Source organism: Danio rerio, chromosome 15 (assembly GCF_052040795.2).
Source record: "Danio rerio strain M-AB ecotype USA chromosome 15, GRCz13ab, whole genome shotgun sequence".
NCBI classification, from domain to species: domain Eukaryota; kingdom Metazoa; phylum Chordata; class Actinopteri; order Cypriniformes; family Danionidae; genus Danio; species Danio rerio.
In genome coordinates this window covers 2,699,095-2,725,859 of record NC_141035.1, presented here as the reverse complement: position 1 = coordinate 2,725,859, position 26,765 = coordinate 2,699,095, and the positions used below count along the sequence as shown (strand labels likewise).

The 26,765-nt window shown below is 37.4% G+C and overlaps 2 protein-coding genes across 3 annotated transcripts in view; both read left to right on the top strand.

Moving 5' to 3' along the window:
* The window catches only part of amotl1 (angiomotin like 1), a 314,310-nt gene that overhangs the window by 90,505 nt on the left and 197,040 nt on the right, over positions 1–26,765 (top strand). The window lies entirely within an intron of this gene.
* On the top strand, positions 96–25,789 carry ppp5c (protein phosphatase 5, catalytic subunit). 2 transcript variants are annotated; one of them, XR_015508593.1, is made up of 14 exons: positions 96–189; positions 3,328–3,569; positions 5,469–5,616; positions 6,396–6,517; positions 7,572–7,637; positions 7,751–7,849; positions 9,124–9,229; positions 9,308–9,450; positions 11,649–11,736; positions 13,692–13,732; positions 13,807–13,985; positions 19,167–19,248; positions 22,696–23,314; positions 24,700–25,787. XR_015508593.1 is itself a non-coding variant. In NM_001014350.3 (13 exons), the coding sequence occupies exons 1-13, from the start codon at positions 123–125 to the stop codon at positions 22,756–22,758; spliced, it is 1,446 nt and encodes a 481-aa protein (NP_001014372.3). In that variant the 5' UTR covers positions 107–122; the 3' UTR covers positions 22,759–25,789. The 2 variants fall into 2 exon arrangements, 1 of the variants encoding a protein (NP_001014372.3); NM_001014350.3 differs by having other exon boundaries at positions 107–189; positions 22,696–25,789.

The window sequence follows — 26,765 nt, the reverse complement described above, 5'->3', positions numbered from 1 at the left end:
TATCTATTAATTAATTTATTTTTATTCTGGGGTCTAGACTGTTCTAGACGTACCTTCCCGTAAGTGTTTGCGACAGCTCTTCGCGCGCACGCGGCAGCATGACGGAACACGGCAGCGAGAAGATGGCGGAAGAAGAGCGGAATGCCAGTGCAGAGAAACTCAAGGAGAAGGCTAATGACTACTTTAAAGGTACAATCATGCCAAATACCCGCTGCAGATAAGAGACTGTACTGATGTCGACTGTATAGGGCCGTGTTGCGTGAGTTTGCGGTTTGATGATGACTGGTGAGATCAATAAAAGGGCAGCGTGTGTGAGACAAGCACACACATGATGAATCAGAGACACACACCACCATAGACTTTTCTGCTCGTAATTCATACTTATGATAAATAAACTCGACGATGACGTGGGAGATGACGTAACACACGTACTTAGAGAGCTGCTGTTCTGTCAGGTGTATGAATGTTGGTTGGCTGTCATTACCACAGTATTAAGACTTTAATACCCTCACAAGAGCAAGGTGATCACGTGTTTTCGCTGAATACATAGTTTATTTTCGGTTTCTGTCTGCTTTTCATTCATTTTATATCGGGAAATTATCATCCTGCTGTTTTGACAGGTAGTTATTTTGATACTTGTGCTTATCCTATGGTCATTTCTGAAAAATACTTAACACGAGTTAAACTGTGGGGTGTTTGTGTTGAGGTAAAGTTGGTTTTATATTCGCACATTTCTTCATTCAACGTTCCCTGTTTTATTTAATACGCTAATTTGAATATAGGGTCTAATATCGCATGTAAATATGACTTGAAAAAGACATTAGCACTATTTAATTGACTGTGAATAATGTTGTACTTTGATATTCATTGGCTGCTAATATGATTTCACTATTTAGAATTTGTAAACATTACTTTTCTAAAATTATATTATTAAGGAGAAAGTCTGAATGTGCGAATATAAAAGCAACTTTATCAATGATATGTGTTGCATTTGAAAAGGCAAGGCAAGTTTATTTATATAGCACATTTCATACACAGTGGCAATTCAAAGTGCTTTACATAAACAGGAATAAAAGACGTGTATATAAGAAAAAAATAAAGACAAATAGTATTAAAAACAGGTTTTATATGAATGAAAAAGAAGATAAAGACATAGTAGCGCAATCTGTCGGACAGCACAGTGCTCATTCAGTCAAGGCGCATCTAAACAGATGTGTTTCAGTCTTGATTTGAATGTGCCTAATGTTGGAGCATATCTGATCATTTCTGGACGCTGATTCCAGCAGCAGGGGGCGTAGTTGCTGAAAGCTGATTCACCCTGCTTTGACTGAACTTGGAATTTCTAGTTTATAGAATTTCTAGCAGGGTGTTTACACCTCTAGTTTGGAAAAAGTCAGGAAAGTGGGTGTGTCCAGCTCTGTTTAGGTGGGAGGGAAAAGGGGAAGGTTTTTAAAAAAAATGGGAGTTTCCTTTTGGGCACGCGCTGATTTTAACCGAGACAAAACGAACACACTTGACTGTGTTTAATGACTGTAGAATGTTTGATACCGCACGTCGTATAAGAGAAAAAAAAAACTCTGCATTTCTCGGTAGCTCAGATGCAGTCGGTAGGTCAGAAAGCTGTGTTGTGTAGACTATCCTGTCTCAAAATGCGGCGAAAATTAAACACGGCGGTCGGTAATAGTTTGATTGCAGTGGTCATGTTTACACTCTGAGAGCAGCATTTACAGCAGATCTTTCAGTCCATAATATTGTAGTGATATTAACGTAAACTAAGTAACTTAGAAATCATTTTGACTAAGGTCTGTATTAACACTGAAAGAGTGCTGCTGAAGATACGAACTATAACTTTGCCATCTGAATGAACAAAGAAAGGGCACTGATTGTACACACTTACCAAATCTGTAGAGACAACACATACTGGAACCGCGTCTTTATTAAAAGGAGACGAGCAGCAAATCCAGTTTTCACAATTTCCAGATGAGAAAAGCTCTCGAATAAAAAAATTTTAGTACAAACGTAATTCAGCCGCGCGTCGTGTGCAGTAATCCACACATAATCACATTATAAAAGCAACACTAACGACCCGTATCTCCAAACAATTTTTATTCTTTTCCGTCCTCTTTTGCCAAAACAACGCGGCGTTTCTCTGCCGTCTGAACACTGTTTCAGGTACAAACAGTCTTGGAAGCTATTATGCATATTAATGAAGTTGCACCGCATACACATTAGAGCGCGCTGATTGGTTTCAACCAAGTCTTACTCAAGAATAAATGCAGCACACTCAGAGACGTAATAAGGCACTCCCTGGTACAGACGTCCACTCTACACGCTGTAATACACGCTAAAATCTCATGGCCGTGACGCAGCTTCAAAAATTCATTTCAAACCGGAAGTGTGAATTTGCGTGAAATAATGCAAAAACAACCAATTTTCACTTTTTAGCTGAATATAGGTGTCCTAATAGTGTTTTTAGCAGTGTGGGACACATATACGACTGTCAACAGCTCAAAACATGTGTTTTTTCCAGCTGAATAATCCAGTTTAATCCAGCTTAGGCTGGTTGGCTGGTTTTAGCTGATCGACCAGCCTGGTTTTAGATGGGTTTTGGCCATTTCCTAGCCAAATGGCCTAGCCTAGCCCAGCCAAAACCAGCTACGTCCAGCTTAAACCAGGCTGGTCAAGTTGGTTTTAGCTGGTCATTTTCCAGCTTGACCAGGCTGGAAATGGCCAAAACCCCTCTAAAACCAGGCTGAAAATGGGTGGAAACCAGCCTGGAAATGGCCAAAACCCATCTAAAAGCAGGATGGTTGACCAGCTAAAACCAGACAGCCATTCTAGGCTGGTTTAAGCTGGATTTTTCAGCAGGGTTGGTGTTTTGTGACCCTTTATAGAGACAGGACTACATTCACACATGTGCCGAGAACTGTTTGACCAGGCTGTGGATTAAAGCTAATAACATTGTAAACAATGTGTAATTTCTTAAACCGAGCGATCATTTTGCTTCACAAGAGCTCAGTGTGGCATCATGACTATTGGTTTGAACTCGTCTGTATGCGTTTATTTTTGAATCTCAAAAGCTTGCACCGTTCACTGCCATTATATCAATCACAAAAGACCACGTATCCTGCTCAAATGTTCTACTGAAGAAGTGGATGACCTGTGGGCGAGTAAATGAACAGGAAGTTTTCATTTTTGAATCTTGTTTTGAGTCCTGTTTGGGATGGCAGGCTCACTTAAGTTAAAATAAGTACTCCGAAGAATGTCTTGTCCATTGATTTATCTACTATATTCCGATAATTCTTCTATTTAATATTGTTATTGCAGATAAAGACTATGAGAACGCCATCAAGTATTACACAGAAGCACTGGATCTCAACCCAACCAATCCCATATACTACAGTAACCGGAGTCTGTCGTATCTGCGCACCGAGTGCTATGGCTATGCGCTGGCCGATGCCACCCGAGCCCTGGAGCTGGACAAGAACTACCTTAAGGGCTACTATCGGCGAGCCACCTCCAACATGGCCCTGGGGAAGTTTAAAGCAGCACTCAAAGATTATGAAACGGTAAGACTCTCCTGAAGTTACATGGACTGTTTTCACTAGACAAGACTGTTATGATGTATGTAACGGTCATCAGTAGGGGTGTATCATATTATAACCCACAGTTTGAAACACGTGTGACCCGCGGATTAATAACTTCTTGTGAATTCATAGGTTAATCCAGCATTTATAACAATTGCAGAGAGATCTCCTCTCGTGTTGTTTAAATTACGTGTATGAAAGCTTTTAGGCTTTCCTGTGAAATATAATGATGACGGAAAAAAATGTTGTGTTGGGACCTACCTTAATAGGTTTGTAGGCGTTTAATTAAAGGTGTTTTAATGCATTAATGCATTCAGTGTAAAGCTGCATGATTAAACATTAAAAGATCAGTATCTAAGTTCAATCCCGCGCAACATGAAGGATAAATGATAATGATTTGTATGTGTTCATTAATCCTTTGAAGCGATGCATTTAAATCTGTGTTTAAATGAGAGAGATTCAGTTTTACACTTTTTCAGTGAGTGACAAACAATTAAATAACACAGAAGTACCAGGTTTTAGTTTAGATATAAACACGGATGTTTATGGTAAAGATTAAAATCACCATTTAAAGGGCACGTATGGTGAAAAATCTACATTTGAAAGAGTTTGGACAGACGTGTGTATGTTTAGTGCATAGACCGTCATAGTGGGGTGATATGAACACACACAGTCCTTTTGTTTCAATTTGACAACATAAAAACGGTGGACCAATTGGAGCGGTTTTCAGAGTCCGAGTCGTACATGTACGGCTGAATGGTGATCCTCTCATGTAGCTTAGCTTCTCTCTGTCTGTTGCAAACACAGAGCGGATGAGCTCTGGCTCCGCCCCCTTGTTTCGTTGGGTGCGAAGCCGAAACTAATTTTCATGTGAAGCAACACGCCCCTAAAACAGCGAGCTGTGTAAACGCCCCCAACATGACACTTAACATATTATAATAAAAACATCTGAACTGTGTGTTGAACTCAACCTAAACTGACACACTCAGAAGAACCATAATATTAATATTAAATCATAAAAAGGGGTAAACTATGTGCCCTTTAATGGAACTTGGCGCTAGTGAATGTTTTAGCAATAACATTATTTAACCAACAGGTGGCGACAAACAACCATCAAAATCATGTCACCGAGTACGTTTTCAAAAATGATCCACCTATAATAAAACAAAGTTTTCTGTGGGAATTGTTGAATCGTTAATTGAAAATAAATATGATAACGTTGTGCAAGATGTTAGATTTCTATATTTAGGATTATCAGCAACAGCAGCAAAGATCATTTTTTATATTCAATACTTTTCTTTTTTCAGATGGTTCTTCCTTGATGTTTATTTTTTATTAAAATTACAGGTTCTAAGTTCTGTTTGCCGTATCTCCTTAATAAAATACCTCTTGTATATCCTGTAAATAATATTTTAACAGTGCATTTATTGAATCTTCTGTAAACAAATATTTAATTCAAATAATAATTATATTGTAATGGAAAATGTGCAGTCTCGAGGCTTTTCTGGCACAGATTTCATCCATCTTCGATGTAGTGCAAACGTGCAATGTGTAGTTAATTGCTTTGAGAGGTGCGCAGGTATGCGACTGTGCGAAGACAGCACTGGACCACACCTGTGCGTTCATCACAGAAGTATAAATCCGCATTAACAGTGGCTATGACTCCACATGCTGTAAGGAAAGTAACTGAAAAAATTGACTTGGTGAAATTAGATTGATTATCGGTTATCTGAATATCAATTATTTTTTCAAGAATCGCCCAGTCCTACATAGTATTTGTTTTTCCTACTATAGAAATCAGTGGATACAGGATTTCCGCATTGAGTATCTTTGACCTTAACTTTCTTTCTTTCCTTTGCGCTGTTGTCATTTTTCTAACAGGTGGTTAGAGTTCGGCCCAATGACAAAGATGCCAAGATGAAGTACCAGGAATGTAATAAGATTGTCAAGCAGAAGGCCTTTGAACGGGCCATCGCCAGCGACGAGCTCAAACGATCAGTAGTCGACTCCTTAGACATCGAGAACATGAGTAAGTCCTTAACACAGGCTTTTCATTTTGGTAACACTGGTTTCACAGTGTTTTGGGTACATTTTACACAACATACTGTAGTAGTACATATAATTACGATTTATATGATCAAAAATTGCGATTTACAGTGTGATGTACTACCATGTCATAAAAGAGCTTCATGTTTGATGTGGTGGATTTAACAGCACCAAAGAAAGACTAAAAGTGCGCTACTGTTTATTTAAAATATTAAACATTTCTGGTAAACATTGCTGCCATTTTTCCAATAAAGTTGTCAGTTGACATGATGAATTAAAATAACTACAGAATTTTACATTCCATTAAATGAATTAAATAATTTTTAAAATATTTCTCAAATAATGTTTAACAGAGCAAGGAAATTTTCACATCATGTCTGATAATATTTTTTCTACTGGAGAAAGTCTTACTTGTTTTATTTCGGCTAGAACAAAAGCAGTTTTTATTTTTTAAAACACCATTTTAAGGACAAAATTGTTAGACCCTTAAAGCAATAAAAGCTACGGAACAAACTACAGTTATACAATGACTTGCCTAATTACCATACCTTGCCTAATTAACCTAGTTAAACCTTTAGATTATACTTCAGAATAAATTGCAAGTCAGAATTATTAGACCTCCTGTATATTTTTTTCTCCCAATTTCTGTTTAACTTAGAGCAGATTTTTGTCAACACATCTCTAATTATAATAGTTCTGACTTCAATTGTATATACTAGGGAATCCCAGTACAAGTTTTTTTTTTTCTTTGTCTCTCAACAGCAATTGAGGACGACTATGCGGGACCTAAACTTGAAGATGGGAAGGTTACGCTGAAGTTCATGGAAGACTTGATGGATTGGTTCAAAGACCAAAAGAAACTGCACAGAAAGTGTGCTTACCAGGTATGTGCTCCTCAAATGCTGACGTACATTACAATATCCATTCAACACTCATTATTTTATTACGTCATTGTAATTTATTGGTTTTCTATTAATCTGCATTGCCACGGTTTTGTAATGAACCAGTACTATTTTTAAACTTAGTTTAAAAGTTAGCAGTAACACTTTAGTCTAGGTCACAATTCACTGAATTAACAAATAATTATCTAAAGCAGTGGTTCTCAAACTGTGGTAATTGTACCTCTAGTGGTACTCGGGCTTACTTCTAGTGGTACACGAAGGAATCGCAGAGTAATGAAAGAAAAAATTAATACAGTATTAATTATTTGTTGCGTACGATAACACCGATGCTCACCAACAGCATTGGCTGCTTTCTAAGGCCTACGATCAAAGCGTTGTGCTTAAAATGTTTACTTTAGTGCATCGCGTCATCAGCTGCTAAAAATTAATCCAATTGGTGCAGAACTAAGTGCGTAACTAAGGCGCAAGCAGCACGACGCGCTTGTGTATTCCAGGCGTCCCTAGTTGAAAACATCTTAACTTTTCAGAGTGCCGCACCGCGAGTCACGGGACAAGAACCGACCTATCAGCATCATATTTTGTATGGAATATAATTTTGGTAGACTAATTATCTCAGACAAACACAGAACACCCAAACACTGCAGTGCTTTTTAATTTTCTCCATAAATAAAACTTGTTTCAGAGTGCAGCAGTGTTGTCGGCTTGACATCCTCTGAGAACAATGGGTTCCCTAGCAATCTACATACAAGTTAATTTTTAGATTTCAAGAAGTTTTACAAATATGCCATATGTACATGCAACATATATTTCAAAATGTATCAAAACTTCTAGAAATATGAATATGACTCTGCCTCGTTTTGAACTGTGCAGTGCTGTAGCTGCTTAATTTGGCCAACTACGCTACTTTATTTCAATACTGGTCATTATGATGGTACTTGGAGAACCAATTTTTTTTTTTCTGAGGTGGTACTTGGTGAAAAAAATTTGAGAACCACTGCTTTAAAGCATTCATCAATCATTTTTTTTTGTTTTGCAGATACTGGTTCAAGTTAAAGAAGTTTTAACCAAACTTCCTAGTCTTGTTGAGATTACATTAAAAGAGGTAAGAGGATGTCCGTTTTACAAGGAAAATCTATTTTGCATTGTTGATGTAGTTTACTTTGATTTCAAATGAATGTTATTAATGTCTTACTTCTTATTTTTCTTGCTGTTTAGTCAGAGAAAATCACTATTTGTGGCGATACACATGGCCAGTACTATGATCTTCTAAATATTTTTGAGCTGAACAGCTTACCATCTCCAACTAATCCCTATGTATCCTTTCACTTTCACTTTTGGACCATTGTATATTATGTGTGAGGGAGTGAGATTGTGTGCAAATTGATTAACAGACGTAGAGTAAAACAACATGTCAGCAGTACCTCCCAATTAAATATCAATATTAATGCTGGGCAAAGACCCAAATATAAAAGATTGTTTTTAAATATGTGTGTATGCATGTATATGAGCAATATCACACGAGTAGCAGTGCCACATGGCAGTATATCAGCACTGGTGGGAGGCGTGAGTTGGCAAGAGGCCGCAGGCCGAGTGCCTTAGTGTCCCACCACTGACGATGTACAGCCATATCAAACTGCTACTCATGTGATACTGTGTTTATACAACAGTTCGATAGGATAATCGTGTATATTTAAAAAATCAAACATGGAGAGTCTAAAACCCTTTTGATTTCTCCTCTGTTTTTGAGGTGATAAGTAATCCTTTTACAGTATAAGTCTGATTTGGTCCAAACAAAGTGAATTATGTTTGATCAAACAAAAGAATAGTGAAATATGAACACAATGATCGCTCTCTGTGGCTTGTACAGCGCCTCTCATCAGTTGGAATACAATAACTTTCGCATAGATTATGGTGGAGACATTTTCCTTTTTCCTATGATTACAGACATGTGCAGGAACCACCGACATTAATTACAGCACGCTAGACCACACACAACCTAAAAGGCACACTTTCACATTTGAGTTTATAAAAAAAAATACAAAAGCGCTTCTTATTTTAGGTGTTTATTATAACACAGACAACATATACAGATATTTTAAACACTTTCAATAGTGTTTTATGAAAATTCAAAGTTTTTTTTTTAAATGATACCACATTTCTGCATTTACACCTCTGCATGTGGATTTAGTAAGCTTTTAAATTTGGGTAGGCAAAATCCAGGCGGAAATCATAAAATAACAGCGGATTTTAACTTGTTAAAGTGTTTTTTAATAATCAACTGTCCCAGTGTCGTGTGACACAACAAACTGATTATGAAATTCGTTGTCAACACTTTTAGTAATCGATTTTTTCAATTCGTTGTTGCAGCCCTAAAAAAGACAAATCTTGTTTAACCATATTCCAAAAATAACCAAGCCCTGGACAGTCCCAAATCATGTAAAAGAACGTGTCATGCTTAAACCACTGTTAACCAATAGCGACAGCATGGCCTCGGGGGACTTGAAGCTTTTTTTAAACCCCAAGCTAAACTTGTTTATTTGTTTTTCTAACTATAATTCAGTAAACTAGCCTTGATTTTAAGATCTCAGCTGTTCAACGGAGACTTTGTGGACCGCGGATCTTTTTCTGTCGAGGTCATTCTTACGCTTTTTGGCTTCAAGCTGCTCTATCCAGAACACTTCCACCTGCTAAGAGGTGAGCGCTCGCAACATTACAAACATTTGTGCGTGAATGATCAATGGATTACTTAAAAATGTGTGTTTTCTTGTCAAGGTAACCATGAAACTGATAACATGAACCAGATGTATGGCTTCGAGGGTGAGGTAAAAGCGAAGTACTCCTCCCAGATGTTCAAGCTGTTCAGTGAAGTCTTCCAGTGGCTTCCTCTTGCGCAGTGCATCAATGACAAAGTACTGGTAAGAATAAAGCACAGTCATCCCATTGGAAATGTATAGCACAGGTGTCAAACTCCATTCCTGGAGGGCCGCAGCTCTGCACAGTTTAGTTCCAACAATGCTTCAACACACTTACCTGTAGGTTTTAAAGAAGCCTGAAGGGCTTTATTAGTTTGATCAGGTGTGTTTGATTAGGGTTGGAACTAAACTGTGCAGAGCTGCGGCCCTCCAGGAACAGAGGCTGCGTCCGAAACCGCATACTTCCATACTATATAGTACGCTAAAATCAGTATGCGAGCCGAGAAGTATGTCTAAATTCATAGAATTTGAAAAACAAAACATCTTTGCGAGGGAACGCAAAACTTTGCAAAGGAATGCAAAACATCTTTGCGAGGGAACGCAAAACTTCTTTGCGAGGGGATGCAAAACATCTTTGTGAGGGAACGCAAAACATCTTTGTGAGGGAACGCAAAACATCTTTGCGAGGGAATGCATAACATCTTTGCGAGGGAACGCAAAACATCTTCCCGAGGGAACGCAAAACATCTTTGCGAGGGAATGCAAAACATTTTTGCGAGGGAACGCTAAACATCTTTGCGAGGGAATGCAAAACATCTTTGCGAGGGAATGCAAAACATCTTTGCGAGGGAACGCAAAAATCTTTGCGAGGGAATGCAAAACATTTTTGCGAGAGAATGCAAAACATTTTTGCGAGGGAACGCTAAACATCTTTGCGAGGGAATGCAAAACATCTTTGCGAGGGAACGCAAAACATCTTTGCGAGGGAACGCAAAAATCTTTGCGAGGGAATGCAAAACATTTTTGCGAGAGAATGCAAAACATTTTTGCGAGGGAACGCAAAACATTTTTGCGAGGGAACGCAAAACATTTTTGCGAGGGAACGCAAAACTTTACGAGGGAATGCAAAACATCTTTGCAAGGGAATGCAAAACGTCTTTGTGAGGGAATGCAAAACTTTGCAAGGGAACGCAAAACATCTTTGCGAGGGAATGCAAAACATCTTTGCGAGGTAATGCAAAATATCTTTGCGAGGGAACGCAAAACTTTGCGAGGGAATACAAAACATCTTTGCGAGGGAATGCAAAACATCTTTGAGATGGAATGCAAAACATTTTTTGCGAGGGAACGCAAAACATCTTTGCGAGGGAACGCAAAACATCTTTGCGAGGGAATGCAAAACATCTTTGCGAGGGAACACAAAACTTTGCGAGGGAATACAAAACATCTTTGCGAGGGAATGCAAAACATCTTTGCGAGGGAATGCAAAACATCTTTGAGATGGAATGCAAAACATTTTTTGCGAGGGAACGCAAAACATCTTTGCGAGGGAACGCAAAACATCTTTGCGAGGGAATGCAAAACATTTTTGCGAGGGAACGCAAAACTTTGTGAGGCAATGCAAAACATCTTTGCAAGTGAACGCAAAACTTTGCGAGGGAACGCAAAACATCTTTGCGAGGGAATGCAAAAACATCTTTGCGAGGGAACGCAAAACATCTTTATGAGAGAATGCAAAACATCTTTGCGAGGGAATGCAAAACGTCTTTGTGAGGGAATGCAAAACTTTGCAAGGGAACGCAAAACATCTTTGCGAGGGAATGCAAAACATTTTTTGCGAGGGAACGCAAAGCATCTTTGCGAGGGAATGCAAAACATCTTTGCGAGGGAATGCAAAACATCTTTGCGAGGGAACGCAAAACATCTTTGTGAGGGAATGCAAAAAATTTTTGCGAGAGAATGCAAAACATTTTTGCAAGGGAACGCAAAACTTTGCGAGGGAATGCAAAACATCTTTGCGAGGGAACGCAAAACATCTTTGCAAGGGAACGCAAAACATCTTTTTTGAGGGAATGCAAAAACATCTTTGCGAGGGAACGCAAAACATCTTTGCGAGGGAACGCAAAACATCTTTGCGAGGGTATGCAAAACATCTTTGCGAGGGTATGCAAAACATCTTTGCGAGGGAATGCAAAACGTTTTTGCGAGAGAACGCAAAAACTTAGAAATATATAATTTCCTCCCACCCATTTTTTTCTTTCACCCATTTTTTTCTCCTGCCTATTATTATAATTTTTTTCACACAGCCAATTTTTTTCTCCTCCACTACGTCCTTTCCGGTTCTCCGTATTTAGGTGTGTAGACATCACTAAGGATTTGAAATGCATTTTGAGTGTTAATGGACTTGAATTGTGTTTCAGGTGATGCACGGTGGACTGTTTAGTGAGGACGGTGTGACCTTAGATGACATTAGAAAGATAGACAGGAACAGGCAGCCGCCAGATTCTGGTAAGAAAGGATATTATCACTGCATATTATTATTCATGCCGACACTTAAAAATAAAAGCGCTGTTACTAACTAATCTGGAAGAAATGAGATGTGTTTAGAAGTGAATAGCTCTCAGAGTGAATGTTATTAAAATGTAAATGTACTTAAAGAAGTATTTACAGGGTTCATACGGTCATGGAAAACCTGAAAAAGTCATGAAGTTTTGGAAAAACAGAAAAACCCACAAGGTTTTGGAAAAGTTTTGGAAATTGCATTTATATTAGTCATTTAACAGACGTTTTTGTCTAAAGCGACTTAAGCTGCGGTCACACTAGAGCTTGTGCTTGCGAAATTCTGTCGTATGGCGCTGTGAAATGGGGTGGTGATAAACAATATGATTAGATGTTAATAAAAGTGAGCGATTGCTCAAATCTTCTATTGGTCTAACGCAACGACGTGATGCGATTTTGCAGGTAAGAATTCACCAAGCTTGAACTTTCGAATGCAGTGAAATGCGAAACTTGTCGCATGTGCTTGTGTTTCTGGTCTGACACGTTCGCATGCCTATGAATAGAAGTCTATGGAGCGAAAAGTGCAGTGTGATCGCGGCTTTACAATAGAAGTAACAAACTATTAACATTGTCTTAAATTAGTATGATAAATATCTGTAAACTGGAATGGAGGTTAGATGTTTTTACTTCTTTTCTTGGCCAAAAACATGCTCTTACATCATTAGTGCTTTGCAAGCATCATCTATTTTACATAGATATGAAAATAAAATGAAACTAAAGAGATTGTTGCGTGTTTTATGATATGCTTTAATAAATTAAAACATTTATTGTTTTTACTATGATTTACCACGTATACGTAAACGTTACATGAAACATTAGGTCATGAAAATTGGTTCAAGTCCTGGAAAAGTCATGGAATTTTTTGGGTTGAAATGTGTATGAACCCTGTAATTAGTTAAGTTGCTTGTTACGAATGGTAACTGAGTTAATAACTGAATTACATCGTTATAAAAGTGATTAATTACCAGGGAGAGTAACTGTTGTGTTTTTAAACATTTTTAAAAGAAAAATGTGTATACAATATCATAGATTATAGCATGTAAAAGAAAAAGTCTGTCACACTTTAGTTTAACGTACAATTCATGTTATTAACAAACCATTAATTTAGAATTTCATTTCAACAAATTACTAATTAACTGCTTATTATTAGTGAGGTATTAGTTGGGTTTAGGTTTGGGCACTGGCTAGGACTAGGGATGTAAAATAAGATCATACTTTATAAGGTCACGATACATGTTATTAACAAATTATTAACTAAGACTTTAGCTCAATAAACTTCTAACTAGCTCATTATTTGTAAGGTATTACAGGGTGGGCCATTTATATGGATACACCCTAATAAAATGGGAATGGTTGATGTTAACTTCCTGTTTGTGGCACATTAGTGTACGTAAGGGGCAAACTTTTCAAGATGGGTGGTGACCATTGTGGCCATTTTGAAGTCGGCCATCTTGGATCCAACCTTTTGTTTTTTCAATAGGAAGAGGGTCATGTGACACATCAAACTCATTGGGAATATCACAAGAAAAACAATGGTGTGCTTGGTTTTAACGTAACTTTATTCTTTCATGAGCCATTTACAAGTTTCTGACCACTTATAAAATGTGTTCAATGTGCTGCCCATTGTGTTGCATTGTAATTGCAAGCCTTTTCTCCCACTCTTCACACACTGATAGCAACACCGCAGGAGTTTAACGTGTTTAACGTTTATAAAATGTATTATCAAAAACAGAGGATATGAAATTAATGCATTGACATGTCAACAACTAGATTTACATGCAAGTCAATTTGGATAAAAAGGGTCTACTGAGCGTAATGTAGGCATAATGTAATTTACAGGTGACCTGTTAACCTGCTTACAGTAACCTGCTAACCTCTGCATGTACTTTTAATTTCCTGTGCAGGTCCGATGTGTGATCTCCTGTGGTCAGATCCTCAGCTGCAGGTCAGTTCATTTTCCCAACTCTTCAAAGCTTTGGGTTATTCTTGTGATTCGCTGTTGACCGTGGTGTCTTGCAGAACGGACGCTCCATCAGTAAGCGCGGCGTGAGCTGTCAGTTCGGGCCCGACGTTACAGAGCGATTCTTGGAGCAGAACAAACTGGAGTACATCGTGCGCAGCCATGAGGTCAAAGCCGAAGGCTACGAGGTCACTCACTCAGGGAAGTGCATAACCGTGTTTTCAGCGCCAAATTACTGGTATGAAGATCTCTCTTTTCTGTCTCTAACCTTTCCTTATCACGTCCCTGCAGGATTTCCTATTTTTGGAGCAGAAATGACAGATTTTGGTCTGAGTTATTGGAAATTTTGCACCATATTCCTCATTGTTTTGCTGTAATGTATTGTATATTTACATATTGTATAGTATATTGTATGTTTAATTGCATATTATTGTATAGGATTACATTTTAGATTAGATTAGATTCAACTTTATTGTCATTACACATGTACAAGTACAATGCAACGAAATGCAGTTTCAATAGCAGCAAGTGCAGGAGACGGGGATAAGTTATAAAGTGCAGTTATAGAAAAGCTATGGTGATATTTACAGATAGATGTACTGTTATATCTTATATAAGTGTTTGTGTTGTCAAACAAGTAATCACATCCAAGATAAAAGGATATATTTATATAATATATACATTTGGACTATGTATATTTATGTATAAACACACACACACACACACACACACACACCATACTATAACTGTTACTCGATCTGTCACTCACATATGCTGTCCTTTTCACCCAAAATGTGTCTGACTGTAGTTTCTTATATGAAATCTCCTAAAATGTCCAGGATTCAGGTTTTACTTTCGTTTTCTAAAGTTAACTTTATTTGTATGCGCATTTGGATCACCTTTTTGCAGCTGACTACGTGCACACAGTCGCAGGAGAAACATGAAATGAATAATCGTTCTACTCCGTCAAACTTTACTATGTACAGGGTTTCCGCGGGGTCTTAAAAACTTAAACACTAAAACCTGGACCACACTGTTCCAGTTACTATGACCATTTATGTGAAGCTGCTTTGACACAATCTACATTGTAAAAGCGCTATACAAATAAAGCTGAATTGAATTGAATTGAATTGAATTAAAAATTCTCAAATTTAAAAATCAAAATTTAAGGCCTTAAAAAGTCTTAATTTCGCTGTTCTAGGTCTTAAATATTTTGCACAGGTCCATGACCTATCAAAATAAAATATAGAATTTTTTTATATTTTTAGTGAGTGTACTTTTTTTGCTTTTGTTCTTGCCATAATAAAAAAAACAAGTTCTGTTGCCGTTAATATTTAACCTTAAATATTTTAACTGTCTGAGATCTGAACAAAAGCAAGTGATGCATCATTTAGATTTTTTTAAAAATCAGATAAAAAAAAATCTTGAATGGTTAAAAAAAAATCTTTATAATAAATTATAAAAATAATTTGTTTAAAAATCTTCAATGATATTAATGATATGACCTACTTCCGGAAATTTTCCACTTCTCTGTTTGTCCGTCTGATTTTACTGTCTGTTTCTTTTGACCGCCCCCTGTCATTTAAAAGAATTTCTCAATGGCGAACGTGTCAAGTACTAAAGCCTCATCTGTTTCGTGAGGTGCGCAATGTGGCGCCAGGCGAAAGTATAAATCAACCTTAAGATGTTTGTTTGTTTTTTTCTGTAGTCTAATGGTGCATCTAACCTGTCTTTAGTACTGTTCAATTTGAATACATTTATTTTACCACTAATTTTGTGATTTATTTATTTATTTATTTTTTGCAGTTTCTCTTTGTGTGTGCGTGTTTTTGATATTGCTAAAAGGATCTTAAATTTAATACTTAAAGGTCTTAAAAAGGTCTTAAATTTGACATTATGATATGTGCAGAAACCCTGTATATACTTCGAGAACAAAACAACATCTATAATGGCTGCAAATCATTTGTTAGAATTGGCTAATCAACTAATTCGACTAAATTATCTACACTTTTTATTGTAGTAATTATTATAATGTTAAGCAATAATGTCTATTTTCTTTTCATTTATTATTAAGTTTATTTCTCAGTTGCTGTATATTTTATTAATTTAATGATGCAGAGTTACTGAAGTTTGTCCTGCGCGCTTGCGGTTTTTTTAGTTCTTCTAAAAAAGTACCAAAGTACTTCTTTGGTTTGGTGCGTTAATCTTATCGTTGCTATTAATCAAAAGAAAGTAATGATTTGCACTCAATTGCTTCGTACTGTTTTTATTTTTACATTTTCTTACATTTTACGGGTGATAACAGAAAGACAGACAGACTGTCTGTCTGTTATCACCCGTAAAATGTAAGAAAAAGTAAAAATAAAAACAGTACGAAGCAATTGAGTGCGAATCAATACCTTCTTTTGATTAATTTAATGATGTTAATATATTACATACTTTACACATATCTAAAATGCTTTGGCAATACTGTAAATGTCAAGCCACTTTTCTTTCCTCCCTTTTTAAGTTTCTCTTGTATCTGTTTTTTGTTTATTTTTGTTAATTAGCGTGCAAATTAGGGCCCGTTTGCCTGATGCAAAAATGCATTATAGACACTTTCGTATTTTACAGAATGTGTATAAAAAAATACAAAGCAAAAATTATTCATAATTAATCTCATCCAGCCATGACCCATCCGCAATAATCATAATGTGTATTATTTCCCGACCTCGCCTGACCTGTGGGTTATCCGCAGCGCCCGCGGATATAACCGCCATCCACGCATCACTACTCTGTATATAAAGGAAACGCATTGAGAAACAGACAAACTAGAATTTACCCAAAAATCTGGCTGTATCACATTTTTAAATGAAAGCAGTTGTTTGAAATGTCGTCTGTGCTGTTTGGCAGCTATTTGATTGTGTTGATGGAAATGATGATCTCTCTATCTGTCTCACACGCAAACACACACACACACCCACACAACCACACACACAAAAGCATGCACACTTATGTGGCTGTGTGTTTGCATGCATGCGCGCAAGTATTGTCACGAAACCAAAATTTTGACTTCGATACGATACCTAAGGTATTTATCACGATAGACAAGCATCCTACAGCTTATTAAAACAAAACAGGAAACGTCAATGAACAGAACTGCTTTTTATTTATTAATAAACACCCAAGTTGCACAACAGGTTTTGCGACATGCTTGAAATAATTCCACTTTTCACTTTGCGCATCAACTTTATCCCTAAAGGCTGATTTATGTTTCTGCGTCGAGTGATCGGTGTGACGCACGGCACCTGACGAGTCGTGCATTTATACTTCTGCATGCTGTTTGTGTTGCTCTGCAATAACACTTCTGAAACGCTAGCTGGCAGCAGGTTTTTATATTACCCTGTGTCGAGTTTCTTCACAGGTGTTTTGTTTTTTCTGAACGCTACCTTAATGTACAAGTAGCTAAAACGGGATCCGGCAGACATGCAGCAACTTCAATATGGCCACAGCCATGTCACCCTGCAGCCCAAGAGCAGTCACTCACTGAAGCTAAGCAGGGCTGAGCATGGTCAGTACCTGGATGGGAGACCACATGGGAAAGTTAGGTTGCTGATGGAAGTGGTGTTAGTGTGGCCAGCAGGGGGCGCCAGTATAGTGAAGGGGACACTAGAGCTGAAGATTTTTGCCTGGGCTTAATTTCTATCATTCGTCTTGTGATGCATTTGGATTAGCGCGAGAAAGTAATTTATTTGTGTTACAACATTAAAATCCATCCCTGCAAAGAACAAAAGATAACGGAGAAGTCAAAAAGAGCTAATTTTGACTGTGTTCATGCCAGCTGCTAGTTCAATAAGAACAGTCATTCTAGCCGCCAAAGTATTTCGGCGGTCGCTCATACACTGTGTATTACGGTAGAGCACTAAACAGCAATGTACAGCAAGCTGACAGGGAAGATGATGGAGTCACTTGCTACATTGAAACTGCTGTCATGAAAAATGAAATGTTCTTGGCTGGTGGAAGATGAACAAACAATCCTACCCAAAACATGCTAAATTAGCTAGTGCATCCCGGCCAGTAGCAGCAGCAGTGAACGAGTGCTCAGTGCTGCTCAGTGAGCGCAGGACTGCGCTTAAGCCATACAGTGAATTCAATAATGTTCCTCCACAAAATCACGTAGCCTTATCTTGCTGAGTAAAGGATTTACAAATTATAACTAAATATTAATTAAACCATAAAATCATAATGTAGTCAGAGTATACAGGCTAATGTTGGCATTATTCTTTTATTATTCAGCTTCATCGTCGCCTTAATGCCATTGTGAAGAGAAGTGGTGAAACAAATCCTGCAGAGCCTTTATCTTAATTTCGTTATTGTCAAACACCCGTCATCATTTATAATTTAATTTTATTTAATTGGTTAAGAAAGATTTATTTTTATCGGTGTGTTGGCCAATTTAAAGTCTAAGTATATGTACCCAGGCCTATCTAGAGAGCTGAGATGTTTCGATGTTACAGAGGACTTATTTTATTTCTTTGTTCCAACTTCCAAGTGGCCCATAGCCTACGTTTGTTATGAATAAATTGTTAAAAAGGTATAAATGACTCATTCATGAAAAAAGGCAAAAGAGCTGTGTGCATGAGCACATTTGAATAATGTCAGGCTATAAACGGGTTCGGGCTTTAAAAAGCTGTCAATCAAAATGTACTTGTCGGGCTTGGGCCGAATCAGTTCTGTTGGGCGTAACTTTTATGGCCCGATTGCAGGTCTAGGGGACACTATACTGACAGTGTGCGCCATCTTTCGGATGAGACATTAAACTGAGGTCCTGACTCTCTGTGTTCATTAAAAATCCCACAGCACTTCTCATAAAGAGTAGTGTTGTAACCCCAGTGTCCTGGCCAAATTCTCTCCATTGGCCATTACCCATCATGGCCTCTCAATCCTCCCCATCCACCGAATTGGCTCTATCACTGTCTCTCCACTCCACCTATAGCTGGTGTGTGGTGAGCGCACTGGCGCCGTTGTCCTGTGGCTGCCATCACATCATCCAAATGGATGCTGCACACTGGTGGTGGTGTGAAGAGACCCCCCCCCCCCTCATGATGGTGAAGTGCTTTGAGAGTATAGCTATACATGAAAAAATGCATTATAAATACACATTACATTACATTATGGGGCAATGTGGCCTGGGGACAGAGTCGACGTGGGGGAAACAATGCAGTAACCTCCCCAGGCAGATTAAGCTGTCTTTCCACTTGAGATCTCCACTTGATTGACTAATCCAAGCCATTTCTGATTATTTAGAAGTAATAATCTATACGTGGCTTTATTAAACACGCATTCGCTTTTGCATTCGTCTGCAATGTGAAATGTGCAAAAACGATGAAACCTCCTGTATGACATTTCTTTTGTGCGTGTGTTCCCTGTTCTCTCTTAGTGACCAGATGGGGAATAAAGGAGCGTACATTCATCTCAGGGGATCAGACCTCAAGCCAGAGTTTCACCAGTTTACTGCTGTGGTCAGTGGAATTATTTTTTGTTATTTACATCACACACACTGTTACAGAAAGATCCTTACGAATAAGGGATGCTAAAAGATTATTGGCGTTTGAAGGTGCCATTGGTGATTGCCTCAGAAGCTATTTTTTGTTCTGCTGGTTGAAAGTAGGGCTGCATGATGCTGGAAAAGTCTGGCATGGTGATGTTTTGTGTTTCTGCAATATGAATACAGTTCCACCAGATTGAAAGAAATCATTAATCTAGATTGACTGCGGTGGTGAATAAAAAAATAAAGACATTACAGGCAAAAATCATTAGAATAGAGCAAAGGAAAAGTTAAACAAACAGTGCTTTAGGGTTTTCCGGAGAGTCAAACAGTATTCAGGTACAGAAACTGAAGTTTCGAACTGGAGTTCATTCTTAGGCTGCAACAACGAATCGATTAAATCAATAAGAATCGATTACTAAAAGCGCTGGCAAGAAATTTCATAATCGATTCGTTGTGTCACACGACGCTGGACTGTTTGATTATTAAAAAACACTTCAGTTCAGCATGGAGCGGAGTAAACACGGTCTCTCTCGCGCACTGATACATCGTTCGTCGCCTCATAGACGGGGATGAGGAGGACGGGAGTTCAACAGCAGGGTCCTACTTTTGTTTCGTTTTGAGGTGAGGAGCGTAAAGTCCCTGGTGCTGATGTTTTACTTGTTATCCAGCTTGACAAGTATGACAAATTAGCGTTAGCTTGTTAACCTTTAGAGCGGCAACTGAGAAAATCAAACTGAGCTTGAGCTGCACAATTAATCGTTAAAAGATCGCGATCTCGATTCAACCCGCTAGGCGATCTTAATCCAGCATTTCTTCGATTCTGCCAATCATATTTTCGAGTTCAGGAGAGAAGAAAAGGCGGCTGCACGAGTCTTTTCATTGTTTCACAGATGTTGCTCAGTGACATTGACACAATAATTCACCTAAAAATGTTAATATGATGTTTTTGCGATCGGGAAATCACACGTGGCGTGAGCTGCTGACCGAGCTGTTATCAAAGAGAGGGTGCGCGCGCGCGTCTACTTTAGTGAACAGAACCTGCATATGTTGCGAGTAACAGGTAATACAGTTGTAAATAATATTCAGTTTGTGGCACAGAGTGATCGTTTGGGAGCCGCGCGTGAAGTATTAACAAGCACTCGCTTAGCAGTCAAAATGAAACCGAAAGTGTGCACTTCATTTAAATGATCATATCGCATTTTAGAGTTATGATTATGGCAATCGTTTGATATGATTTTTCTTTCATCGTGAACACACAGTTGTGCTTGTAAATAAATGTTTACAATGTCAGTTTAACTACTCTAGCCTATATATTGTTGAATATAATCTGATAATGGCAAATGTCTGATTTTACCAGTGAATAAATTTGTCTAATATGACAGATTGCAAGCATATATCTCAAACATAATAATTCAACATCAGAATTATTGTAAGTAGAATAGAATTATTTATAGAAACCAGTAGACCTACACATAATATTATTATCAATGTTGTGCCATATGTTTGTTTTTACCATACCTTTATTTTACATCTACAGAATCGTGAGAATATCGTGATCTTTATTTTAAGCAAAAAAAATCGCGATTCTTATTTTAGCTAGAATCGTGCAGCTCTAGCGTCTGGTGCTGAGCCAGAGAGAGCTCACGCTGAACAGAGCTCTCAGTAAGGGACCGTCGGAAAAGTGCTTCTTTTTTTGTATTTTTTTTTAAAACAAAACCAACTTAACTCCGCTGAGAAAGACATATTATCACAATTATGCAGCGTTTTAAGCTAAAAGAATTTATGTTTTAGACATGTTAATACACACAAGTACTAGTAAAACAAAACATTTAGAGTTTGTAAAACACGCAAGGAAGTCTAACAATCCATTCAAATATAATTTGCCGATTTAATCAAATCAGATACACATCACACATAGTGAAAGTAACTATAACGTTGAATCTACTCTTCTCTAAGTTCACCAGCCACTTGCTTGCATGTATTTGGGGAGTACCTGGTGAATTTACGTGCTGAATCCTGCGTGTTCTGCTTTTTATGAATGAGGCAAACATGCGGCCGCAAGTAAACATGTGGACGACCAGCTCGCGTTATAGATCATGATCACTTACCGTACATTCACACCGAAAGCGGCGAGAGCGTCAAAGTAGCCGGAAGTCATTCATTTTCAATGAGAGCCGGCGGCGATAGGCGTCGATAAGCGGCGAGGAGCAGCGCGGCGCGTCTTCGCCAGCGTGAGCGTCGAGGAGAGTTGAAATGAAGTCAACTTTATGGTAATGAGCTATGACGCGGTTCGGCGGCAAGCAATCAGAATGAAGACGTCCATCGATTGATAGCAGTTCAGAGAACACAGACCTGTGAACTTTGGTTCCGACCACAGTTGTTCCCAAGGGTTTGATTATTGCGGTCGCCGGATTTCCCATTATTTACAATGTTTTCTTACAGGAACATGCATCAAATAAGTTACTGGCGAGTTACTGATGTTCATTAATGTTATATAAATTTATCTTTAAAAATCGGGAATCTCACACGATGTGACAGTACAAAACAGCACTGCTGCTTCAGGATATTTCAGACATATGGACACATATTGGATAAATAGAGCAAAGCCACACCACATGCAACTTGATCTTCCATTGTTGTATGAATTTGATAAGAAGTGCGCAACATTTTCACGCTAGAAACATGTTTTATGCAGGAATGTAACTGATATGCTGCGACGGCTCCTTTAAGTACGAGATCAATGTATCGAGTTTTGACGCTCTCACCGCCGGAGCTGAAGGCAGACAGCGTTGTCGCCAGGGCGGCCAGAGCGACCTTTCGGTGTGAACTTACGGTTACACGTTTATGTGAACCGGTAAAACTTCTGTTTGAGATTATATCTCATTAAGATTATTTTTCTTACCCAATTCACAAATAATTTAACTTGTTTTCAGCAAATAATCACTCAATTCGAAGGTGGGTCTTTTTCAGAAAGCAAGACATCATTTCTTATGCTATTGCATGTGTCTAGTATGTGTCTTGATTTAAAAATATTTCGATATTTGGATTGAAAACAGAACAAAGCTACATAGATTATTATTATTATTATTATTAATTATTATTATTATTATAACAGCTCAGGGATGAGCTTTTTTCAATAAAACCCGATTCATCAATTATTCAAAAAAATAATCAACAGATTAATCAATGAAATAAAATTATCGTTAGTTGCAGCCCTAATTCAATCGGCCATGAAAAACCTGGAAAAGTCATGAAATTTTAACATGTCATTTTTCAGGCCTGGAAAAGTTTTGGAAAGTGATATAGTTTATAGATCACGTCTATATGCGCATGTTCAATGAAGTGTATATGTTGTCCTCGATGTGTTGCTGTAATAAATGCAGCCCATAAACTGATTTCTTCCTCTTTTTCTCTACAGCCTCATCCAAATGTCAAACCGATGGCATACGCCAACTCCCTGATGCAGATGGGTATGATGTAGAGGTTTTCTCACACAGAAGCTGCTGTGGTCTGAAGTCCACGCCAATCCCTCCAAATCCATCCTCACTTTCTTCTTATCGCCGTTTCAAACAAAAAAAAAGGTTTCTTCCTTGCGCACAAACATTTAAACAGTTCCTATATCATCATCCTTATTAGTGCATCGTTTGAGTAGTAAACTTATGATGCCTTTGCAAAAAATGTCTCGTTTCTACTCCAAATATCTTAAAATTCCTAAATCAAGGAGCATTTTCTAGACTAATAAACAATATAGGCATGCTTTCAGAGATAATACATCAAAAGTAAGTGTTTTATCCTTAAAACAGGCTAAATCTGCCAATGTGTAACTTAAATGATCTTGTTTTTGCTTTGAAATAAGAATATTGTGCTTGCTTTAAGGAGCAAATGTGTGCATACTATTTCTGAAAACGAGACCATATGTATTGCTTGTCTAGAAAATGCTTCTCAGTGTAAGAGTTTTTAGATATTTGGACTAGAAACGAGACACAAACTCTAATTTGAAGAAGAAATGGGAATGTTATTTGTGCATTAAACCGATAGTTCATCCAAAAATGAACAGTTCCTGTTATTTTACTCGCCCACAGATCATCTTAGATGACTGTTTTGTCTTCAGGAGAACTTTAAAGGAGGTTTTGAGCTGAATGTGACGGTGATTGATATAATGGCAGTGAATGGTGACCGGTTTATTACATTAAAAATGAACATATAAATGAGTACAAATCAATAGTCGTGGCTCCTCATGAGGTCTAATAAAGCCGAACGATCGCTCAGTGTGAGAAACTAAACATTGTTTACAATATTATTAGCTTTAATCCACATCCTGGTCAAACAGTTCTCGGCGCATGTGTGAATGCAGTCCGATTGTATTCCTGAGAATTCATCATAATACTGTATAATAATGTTTAATTTCTTATACTGGGTGATCGTTTGGCCTCACAAGACCTCATTGTGTCTTCATGAGCCACGGTTATTGATTTGTACCCATTTATGTGTGTTTATTTTTAATCTACACTGCAAAAAATGCTTTTCTTACTTAGATTTTTTGTTTTGTTTCTAGTCCAAATATTTAAAAATTCTTATATCAAGAAACATTTTCTAGGCAAGCAAAATATATTGTCTTGTTTTCAGCAATAATATCCCAATATTAAGGCAGTTTTTCCTTGAAACAAGCAAAATAATCTGCCAATGGGATAAGCAAATGAATCTTGTTTTTCCTTTTGACATAAGATTTGTTTGCTTTCCTCATTGGCAGATTATTTAGCTTGTTTTAAGGAAAAACTCACCTAATTTTGGCATATTATATCTTAAAACAAGGCAGTATGTTTTGCATGTCTAAAAAATTCGTCTTGATTTAAGAGTTTTTAGATATTTGGACTAGAAACAAGACAAAAAATCTAAGTAAGAAAAGCATTTTTTGCAGTGTAGTAAACCGGTCACCATTCACCGCCATTATATCAGTCACCAAAGACCACGGATTCAGCTTAGAATCTTTAATGTTCAATGAAGAAAGTCACCTACATCTCGGATGAGCTTTGGAAGTTTTGGGTGAGCTATCTCTTAAATCAGGGGTGTCCAAACTCTGGTGTCCTGCAAGGATGTTTCTACACTCTCAGAAATAAAGGTACACGAGCTGTCACTGGGGTGGTACCTTTTCAAAAGGTACAAATCTGTACCTAAAATGTCCATATTAATACCTCAAGGGTACATATTAGTACCTAAAAGGGTACTAATATATACTTTAGGTACTAATATATACTTTTGAGGTACCAATATGGACCCTTTAAGTACAAATGTGCAGTGACGGCTCGCGTACCTTTGTTTTTGAGAGTGTAGAAAGCCTGGTAAGAGCTTGATTAGCTAGCCCAGGTGTGTCTGATTAGGGTTGGAACTATACTTTGCAGGACACCGGCCCTCCAGGACTGAGTTTGGACACCCCTGCCTTGAATAGATGTCATCCTTGGGTTGATACCCCCTCCTTGGTCATTAGGTGTTCATGTGAAGCTACACAGTTTGAATCGGATGATAATAAAACTAAATTGTACCAAAGAACAACAAATATATATGTGTAGCGTCACAAAATAAGAGCGCTCATGTAGAATTACAGCTCCTGCGACCATGCGGATCAAAACCCTGATCAACACTTTACAAAATCTGTGTTTCTACATGAACCTTTCGTTTGCCCCGTGAATACATCGCAGGACCGTTTCCTTTACATTTAGTGAAGTGTTGGGAGGGAGAACGGTCATTAATACTGTAGTAGTATAGATATTAACGTGTCATCTGTTCACATGAGGAAAAGAAAAGCAACGTATAATAAAGAAACTCCACGCACAGCATCTGTCTTGCAGGCTAGGGTTTCTGTTTGTCCAACCTACATGATAAATGTCACAAAACAAATTGAGCTGCTGTGTAAAACTTCCACGGTTTTCCTTCACACACTCGCTCCCTTTTAAGAAGGATAGAACAGTGTGATATTATTAAGCTCGGTCTCTTGTCTCCACTATGTAGGCAGCTCCCACGGTTATTCGTTTTTCTCCCAACATGCTTAACTGAAGTGCACTGGAGATTCTCTATATCAGTGTTTCTCGACCATGTTCCTGGAGGACCACCACATTCTCCTTGTCTCCTCAACCGAACACGCCTGATTCAGATCATCAGCTCGTTAGCAGAGACTGAAAGACCTGGGTGTGACGAACACACACACGAACATGCAGTGCTGGCGATCCTTCGTGGAACGTGGTTGAGAAACACTGCTCTATATCCATTTTTTTTATTTCCGTTTAGCAGATCTCCCTTTTTGTGTGTGTGTATGTGTGTGGACTTCCAGCAGAATCCTACCTTACTGTCTCTTTAAACGCACAGCAGTCATGACCCCACGCCCCTTGACTTTTTAGAGGATATCAGTATGTACACCAACATGTATGTATATATACTTTATCATTTGAAACTTCTGTGTACATGTTTGGAAAAGACAAGATATTGAATAATAAAACAAATATGCCAGTCTGATGATTAGCTTGTGCTTGTGCAGTTTTTGTTGTGAATGATGTTTGCTGTTTATGTTTGTTAAGCTGCGCTAGTAGTAAGACTGGGCGATTTGGCCTGAAATCAAAGAATCGAGAAATTAATTGAACATTAATTGATTAATTGAAGATTAATATTATGGGGTATTGTGTGTAGAATGCTGAGGAAATAGCTACATTTATTTTGGAATAAGGCTGTAACATAGAAAATGTGGAAAAGGTTCAATGCAAAACACTGTTTTTGTCTTGTTTCCAGTCAAATATATATATATATGCTTAATAAAAATGCTTCTTAATTTAAGATTTTATATATATATATATATATATATATATATATATATATATATATATATATATATATATATATGCTTAATAAAAATGCTTCTTAATTTAAGATTTTTATATATATATATATATATATATATATATATATATATATATATATATATATATATATATATATATATAATTTTATTTATTTTTATTTTTTTAGACAAGTTATTGTCTTGTTTTCATAAATATATACAGTTGAGGGTAAAATTATTAGCCCTTCTGTGAATTTTTTTTTTTTTAATATTTGTCAAGTAAATAGCAATTAATTAATTAAATAATTAGTATTAGCAAAAGTACATTTTCACAGTATTTCCTATAATAGTTTAGTATAATATTTCCTATGATATTTTTTCTTCTGGAGAAAGTCTTATTTGTTTTATTTCGGCTAGAATAAAAGCAGTTTTTAACTTTTTTAAAACTATTTTAAAAATGTCAATATTATTAAGCATTTTTCTTTTCCGAATGTCTACAGAACAAACCACTGTTATACAATGACTTGCCTAATTACCCTAACTTTTACTTAATTAACCTAGTTCTGCCTTTAAATGTCACCTTAAGCTGTATAGAAGTGTCTTGAAAAGTATCTAGTAAAATATGTGCTGTCATCATGGCAAAGATAAAATAAATCAGTTAT

Bases quoted from the DNA above. Each gene is read 5' to 3' on its own strand.
- ppp5c (NM_001014350.3), top strand. From the start codon at position 123: ATGGCGGAAGAAGAGCGGAATGCCAGTGCAGAGAAACTCAAGGAGAAG. The intron at 7,638-7,750 runs GTAAGAGGATGT...CTTGCTGTTTAG, and splicing joins TTGAGATTACATTAAAAGAG to TCAGAGAAAATCACTATTTG. The intron at 7,850-9,123 runs GTATCCTTTCAC...TTAAGATCTCAG, and splicing joins CATCTCCAACTAATCCCTAT to CTGTTCAACGGAGACTTTGT.